The 7,623-nt window shown below is 36.2% G+C and overlaps 1 protein-coding gene across 4 annotated transcripts; it reads left to right on the top strand.

The window, feature by feature from the left end:
- On the top strand, nucleotides 1-3,441 carry LOC11416265 (pentatricopeptide repeat-containing protein At5g15300). Of its 4 annotated transcripts, none has more exons than XM_039832482.1 (3): nucleotides 1-438; nucleotides 798-1,696; nucleotides 2,194-3,441. In XM_039832482.1, the coding sequence occupies exon 2, from the start codon at nucleotides 810-812 to the stop codon at nucleotides 1,620-1,622; it is 813 nt and encodes a 270-aa protein (XP_039688416.1). In that variant the 5' UTR covers nucleotides 1-438; nucleotides 798-809; the 3' UTR covers nucleotides 1,623-1,696; nucleotides 2,194-3,441. The 4 variants fall into 4 exon arrangements, with proteins under 4 accessions (XP_039688416.1, XP_039688415.1, XP_003598017.1 ...); XM_039832481.1 differs by having other exon boundaries at nucleotides 795-1,696; XM_003597969.4 differs by having other exon boundaries at nucleotides 1-1,679.
- Nucleotides 3,442-7,623: the final 4,182 nt, after the last annotated feature.

Genomic DNA, 7,623 nt, shown 5'->3' with positions numbered 1-7,623 from the left:
GATTCAATAACGCAATTAAGGCAAAAAAACAAAATTGAACTCAATTCAAGTTTACTCATATCAATGGAATGTTTTTTTGCTCTTTCAAGTTTACTAATACAAATACCTCCGTTTTCCATTTCCTCGTAATCTTGCTCTGAATATTGTTATGTTGAATCCATCCACCACAAGAAACTGTAACAATGAGTCCAAAAAACACAACATTATGGAAAACCGAACAAACACTGATGAATCTTTTCAACCATTGTTCCACTTTGAACCATTTGAAACAGATACACGCTCGTATATTCCTAACCGGTTTTAATCACAACCTTATTCTCTCCGGAAAAATCATCATGTTCTGTGCTGTTTCCCAAAACATGAATTATGCACTTAATGTGTTCGACAAAATTCCTAAACCAGATTCATTTCTTTGGAATACCATGATTAGAGGTTTTGGTAATTCCACTACCCACTCTCACAATGCTATTCATTTCTTCAAGAGAATGCAACTTGCTCATCGACCTGATAATTTCACTTTTTCTTTCATTCTTAAAATTATTGCTAGATTAAGGTTTGTGAATTTGGGGAAGCAACTTCATTGTAGTTTATTTAAGTTTGGTTTTGAAAATCATACTTATGTTAGGAATTCTCTTATTCATATGTATGGTATGTTGAAGGATATAGAAATTGCACACCAATTGTTTGAGGAAATGTACCAACCGAATTTAGTTTCATGGAATTCTATCATAGACTGTCATGTGTATTGTGGAAAATATAATGAAGCCATTGACTTGTTTACTAAAATGGTGCAGCAGCAGCACAATGGTATGGAATTGCAACCGGATCATGCAACTTTGGTGGTGACGCTCTCAGCGTGTGGTGCGATAGGATCACTTGATTTTGGGAGGAAGGTTCATTCGTTTGTACGAGATGGTGTTAATAGTTTTGGTGAAAGTATATCTGTTTTTAATGCGCTTGTTGATATGTATGCAAAGTGTGGTGCGGTGGAAGAAGCTTATGAGACATTTAGTAACATGAAAAGGAAGAACGTGGTTTCGTGGAATGTCATGATTCTTGGGTTTGCTTCCCATGGTAATGGAGAAGAGGCTTTAGCGCTTTTCACGAGGATGTTACACGAGAATGTTGAGAGGCCAGACGAAATTACTTTCTTATGTGTATTGTGTGCTTGTAGTCATGGAGGGTTGGTTGATGAAGGAAGACGATATTTTGAAATTATGAATAGAGACTATAACATCAAACCTACAATAAAACATTATGGGTGCATGGTGGACCTTTTGGGTCGTGCTGGTTTATTTGTAGAAGCGTATGAATTGATAAAGAGCATGCCAGTAGAGTGCAATGCTATTATATGGAGGACATTGTTAGCTGCATGTCGAAATTATGGAAATGTTGAGCTTGGTGAGAAGGTAAGAAAACATCTAATGGAATTGGAACCAGACCATAGCAGTGATTATGTTCTTCTTGCTAACATGTATGCAAGCACGGGTCAATGGAATGAAATGAGCAAAGAGAGAAGATCAATGCAAGAAAGGAGAGTTCGGAAACCAGAGCCTGGTAATAGCTTTATTGGCATTCCTGGAACGAGGTTTGAGAAAGAGATTGTTGAAAGGTTGTTGTAACGTTACCCAAAAGTTTTCGTCAACAGTGTGGTTTGAAGGTTTCAATCGACATGATTGGTATTGTAATTATTCAGGTTCCAACTACAGTTTTTGAAATATTGTTATTTATACTAAATACATTTTTGTGGAATTGGAATCCTTATTTTGGAAAATAGTACTATAGTTTTTTCTTTTATCTTATTATATTATTTGATTCAGAGTTGTATGACAGCTCCATGGCGTTTCATTCAAGACATGTATGTTCATGATAACTTGAAAAGATGCGGGAAAAAAATTTCTGACTACGCAGAAAGAAAGAAAAAAACACTGATCTTACTATCCGTATATCTCTGTTTTCTCCTTTCGAGTATTACCTAAAATAAATTGAAAGTGATCAAAATCTAGATCAGAAATTTTCAGCTTCAATCCATTGTGTCTTCAGAAATAGAATTTTATTAAAATTACGAAGGATCGACATCTTGATATCATTTGGCTATGTTGGAACTTATTAGAATTGAAATTTGTGTATTTTTAGTGAAGCCTATAATAAGTACATATTTGAAAAATTGATTGACTGATTTTTTTGACTCAGGATTCTTTCTTGAATTTCATTTTCACAAAAGAACAACTGCCATCCTGCAGAAATGGGTGATGCTAAGAGCCTGAGAGTTTTCAACCAGTGAGGAGTTTGCTCTAAGTTCTATTGGTAACTGATGTCTTACTTCAGCAAGGGTCTCAACCAACTTTTATGTCTTCTACTATTCATCCATTCACTCTAACTCTGCATAAGAATGCTACGCCATGAAAATGAATTCCTAGATTTTAAGTTTTAATTACTTAGTTGAATGGATGCAACAACAGTTTGAATCAAATCCAAATTTTTGGCACAAGTCTTGGTGCTTAGTTGGCAATTGTTTCAAAATAAAATCACATCGAAGGATTATCTGTTAAAGAGAGGAATTTTTAGCGGGGATGCAACCTTATGTGTAAGTGGGTGCGAGGAATGTGAAAATGTAACCACTTATTATTTGAATGCCCTGTCTTTTCTACAGTTTGGTGGAGGATTTATTTGTGGCTTAGTGTCAGGACAACAACGAGCAATGAGGCTCAAAAGCACTTTGAACAATTTGCAAATGTATTAGGTGGGAGTAATTCCTTTGATCAAAATATGGGGAAGAGATAATGCTATAAGTGGGATTTTTGGGTGCGATGTGGTTGTTATTGTAATATGAGGAATGGGTGTGAGGTAGTATGTGCTCTCGGGTGATGACAAAGGATACAAGGCAAGAAGGAAGGAACGTCAACTGCTGGAGTGGAACAGGTAGCAAGTTGAAAATGATAAAGGTAAGAAGCGAAGCCAATAGAAGCTGAGACATCAAAGTTGAGCTAAAAAGTGGAACAGTGATACAAAAATCAGTGCAGTGGACCATTTGTTGTATCAAAATTGTGCAGAGGTATGATAATCTATAGCAATGGAAGTGTGACTGAGGTGGTGACCTTTCTTGAAGTGGAAAACAAAATGGTCTAGTTTTTTTTCTTTAAGCATAGGAAGTAGGAACTAATTTGCTGCAATATTTTCAGTGAACATTTAATATGTTGTTGGTGTCATTGAAGAAGAAAATTAAGAATTCATATTCCATTTAATTGGTGGTACATTTAACAATTTTCATATACTATTTATTTGGTTTAAAATGGACTAGGCCCATAATCAACAACCCAACCCGTTTGATAAACGATCTAAAAACCCTAATTTGCCACTGTCTGCTTCCACACACATCACGCATATTTCACATCTAGGGTTTCTAATCTTCGCCGATTCAACGGCTCCGCCGAAAGGTATTTCATCTATCCCTCTTTTCTTTTCAATAGTCGAAAATTTGATTTTACCCTCTTTATATATTATGATTTCTGCTCCTGTTTACATTATTCAGAAGAGATGATAGATACTTTTAGAAATAAGATCTACAATTGTGTTTTGGAAGATTCTTCTACCGGTGTCGGAACTGTTACCGGCATATACGTCGATGTCGTTCAGAAGTTCCAGTTCCTAAATAAGAAGAAATCATTAGATCTTGAACTCGAAATTGATGGATTTAAGTTGACAGGCCGTGTTTCTAAAGTTGGAACTGGGATCAAGATAGTTATTGATCATACTCATTTGAAGGAGCGTAAATACAATGGTCACTATAATTTTTCTGCCGTTGGCGACCAGATTCGGGGAATCAAAACATGGCTTGACTTTAAGATAGATGCTCGTAGTGATTTAACCACTAGTATTATGTGTCGCGATCTACTTGAAAAAAGCAACGGTTACGTGAATTCAAGTGGAGCTTTCAAAATAAAAAATGCAGATAAACCTATTACAGTATGTTAATGATTATTTTTTTTTCAATTTCTATTTTTTTTTTCTTTCAAAACTTATTGTTTTTTCTTTCTTTGTACAGTATTGCAAATATTGATGAGGCATATCAGTTTTCAAGAGCATTCCGTCTGGATGCATTTTTTACCTGGAAGGATTCTTTTGAATCAGTTTTTGCCGGCGCGGTTGAACATACCAAACATAAGTTAGCTGGTTTAAAACAACATCCTGCTTGGGATAGGTAATCTCCAGAACTAATCTTTTGTAATCTTCACTTCACTTTTATTAGAGTAATGTTGACTGTTATTTAATGTATTTTCAGCTTTATCAGCAAAAAAAACTATTTTGGCAGATGGAGGAGGATGAGTTTTTCCCTATCTTAAGGGAATCCTTAGGGAGGAATATGATTTTGTGGGATAAGTTTAAAATTCCTGTTCGACCCTTTAAAAAAAAAACCTCAGGAATTAACTGTTTTTCTGAAACGAAAGTTTCGTCTATTTACCTTGTCTGTATTTGTAAAGGACATGTTAGAAAAGGTAGAAAAGCTTGAATACATCCCTATTTTACGGCCGGAATTGAAGGCGGTATACCTGCCTCATGAGCTACTGCAGGCGGCGGTATATCTGGCTTATGAGCTTATGCAGGCGGCGGTATATCTGGCTTATGAGCTTCTGCTGCCGTCACTGTATCCATTTGGATGTTCTCCCAAGCAAGGGAAACATATATGCATTGCAAAATAACACACCCCTTCAACATGAGCTCTCCCTCAAAAGACTCAACCAGCAAAATTCAATTCCGGCTGTAAAATAGGGATGTATTCAAACTTTTCTACCTTTTCTAACATGTCCTTTACAGATACAGACAGGGTAAATAGACGAAACTTTCGTTTCACAAAAACAGTTAATTCCTGAGGTTTTTTTTTAAAGGGTTGAACATGAATTTTAAACTTCTTGTCCATACTATATCCCACAAAATCATATTCCTCTCTAAGAATTCCTTTAAGATAAGGAAAAACTCATCCTTCTCCATGTGCCAAAATAGTTTTTTGCTGATAAAGCTGAAAATACATTAAATAACGGTCAACATTACTCTAATAAAAGTGAAGTGAAGATTACAAAAAATTAGTTCCGGAGATTACCTATCCCAAGCAGGATTTTGTTTTAAACCAGCTAACTTATGTTTGGTATGTTCAACTGCGCCGGCAAAAACTGATTCAAAAGAATCCTTCTAGGTAAAAAATGCATCCAGACGGAATGCTCTTGAAAACTGATATGCCTCATCAATATTTGCAATACTGTACAAAGAAAGAAAAAACAATAAGTTTTGAAAGAAAAAAAAAAATAGAATTTGAAAAAAAATAATCATTAACATACTGTAATAGGTTTATCTGCATTTTTGATTTTGAAAGCTCCACTTGAATTCACGTAACCGTTGCTTTTTTCAAGTAGATCGCGACACATAATACTAGTGGTTAAATCACTACGAGCATCTATCTTAAAGTCAAGCCATGTTTTGATTCCCCGAATCTGGTTGCCAACGGCAGAAAAATTATAGCGACCATTGTATTTACGCTCCTTCAAATGAGTATGATCAATAACTATCTTGATCCCAATTCCAACTTGTCAACTTAAATCCATCAATTTCGAGTTCAAGATCTAATGCTTTCTTCTTATTTAGGAATTGGAACTTCTGAATGACATCGACGTATATGCCGGTAACAGTTCCGACACCAGTAGAAGAATCTTCCAAAACACAATTGTAGATCTTATTTCTAAAAGTATCTATCATCTCTTCTGAATAATGTAAACAGGAGCAGAAATCATAATATATAAAGAGGGTAAAATCAAATTTTCGACTATTGAAAAGAAAAGAGGGATAGATGAAATACCTTTCGGCGGAGCCGTTGAATCGGCGAAGATTAGAAACCCTAGATGTGAAATATGCGTGATGTGTGTGGAAGCAGACAGTGGCAAATTAGGGTTTTTAGATCGTTTATCAAACGGGTTGGGTTGTTGATTATGGGCCTAGTCCATTTTAAACCAAATAAATAGTATATGAAAATTGTTAAATGTACCACCAATTAAATGGAATATGAATTCTTAATTTTCTTCTTCAATGACACCAACAACATATTAAATGTTCACTGAAAATATTGCAGCAAATTAGTTCCTACTTCCTATGCTTAAAGAAAAAAACTAGACCATTTTGTTTTCCACTTCAAGAAATGTCACCACCTCAGTCACACTTCCATTGCTATAGATTATCATACCTCTGCACAATTTTGATACAACAAATGGTCCACTGCAGTGATTTCTGTATCACTGTTCCACTTTTTAGCTCAACTTTGATGTCTCAGCTTCTATTGGCTTCGCTTCTTACCTTTATCATTTTCAACTTGCTACCTGTTCCACTCCAGCAGTTGACGTTCCTTCCTTCTTGCCTTGTATCCTTTGTCATCACCCGAGAGCACATACTACCTCACACCCATTCCTCATATTACAATAACAACCACATCGCACCCAAAAATCCCACTTATAGCATTATCTCTTCCCCATATTTTGATCAAAGGAATTACTCCCACCTAATACATTTGCAAATTGTTCAAAAGTGCTTTTGAGCCTCATTGCTCGTTGCTGTCCTGACACTAAGCCACAAATAAATCCTCCACCAAACTGTAGAAAAGATAGGGCATTCAAATAATAAGTGGTTACATTTTCACATTCCTCGCACCCACTTACACATAAGGTTGCATCCCCGCTAAAAATTCCTCTCTTTAACAGATAATCCTTCGATGTGATTTTATTTTGAAACAATTGCCAACTAAACACCAAGACTTATGCCAAAAATTTGGATTTTATTCAAACTGTTGTTGCATCCATTCAACTAAGTAATTAAAACTTAAAATCTAGGAAGAAGAAAACAATGCCCTTGAGGGAGATGGGGGGTGCTCAAACTTTCGCCCAGACAGGCCAAGCTAAGAACCACACTGACCCTCAGATGAACCGCGCTTTGTTGCAACACGGTTCCATCCTCATTGACCGTTCATACAATCCCTGAAAGGTTTCAATGAGGCCCTTATCTACGAAAGGCCAACGATGAAAATCCATGGTTGTAGAAGGAGGAGAGGGTGGGAGAGGATGATGGGGTTTGGAAGGCTATTTTTAGGAAGGGGTGGGTCAAAAACAGTTGGGAGGCCATAAATGCAGTCAAAAAATGCGTTTTACTACGTTTTTTTTTACTTGACCACCGAAAAAAACGTATGGTGCAGACCACCGGCCATGACTGATGCATTCTGGAACATAAAATCCGAAAAACACATATGTTTTCCGAAATATATTTTCCGGATTAATGCGATAATGGTGGTGAACGAGGGAAAAGTTGGCACTTCCTATAGGGCTAAGGACATTCCGGAATGTAAAATCCGGAAAGATTCAGAGTCATTAACGTGGGTTTGGACGGTTACAACCACTAACACGTTTTCATTGACTGTATTAATGACCTATGACTTGTTTTAGGCTATAAATAGGCTTCCATCTTCAACAAATACTTACATTCTTCACTTCACCTCTTTTCTTCCATTTTCTTCAAATGTTTTTTAGTTTTTTAGGGGTGTCGATGGTGTCATGGTCATTGTTGACCGTTCATAGGAACCCTGCAATTGCA

This window comes from Medicago truncatula, chromosome 3 (genome assembly GCF_003473485.1).
Source record: "Medicago truncatula cultivar Jemalong A17 chromosome 3, MtrunA17r5.0-ANR, whole genome shotgun sequence".
Classification (NCBI taxonomy): Eukaryota; Viridiplantae; Streptophyta; class Magnoliopsida; order Fabales; family Fabaceae; genus Medicago; species Medicago truncatula.
The sequence above is the reverse complement of the archived record's forward strand: the minus strand, read 5'-3'. Positions and strand labels throughout refer to the sequence as shown.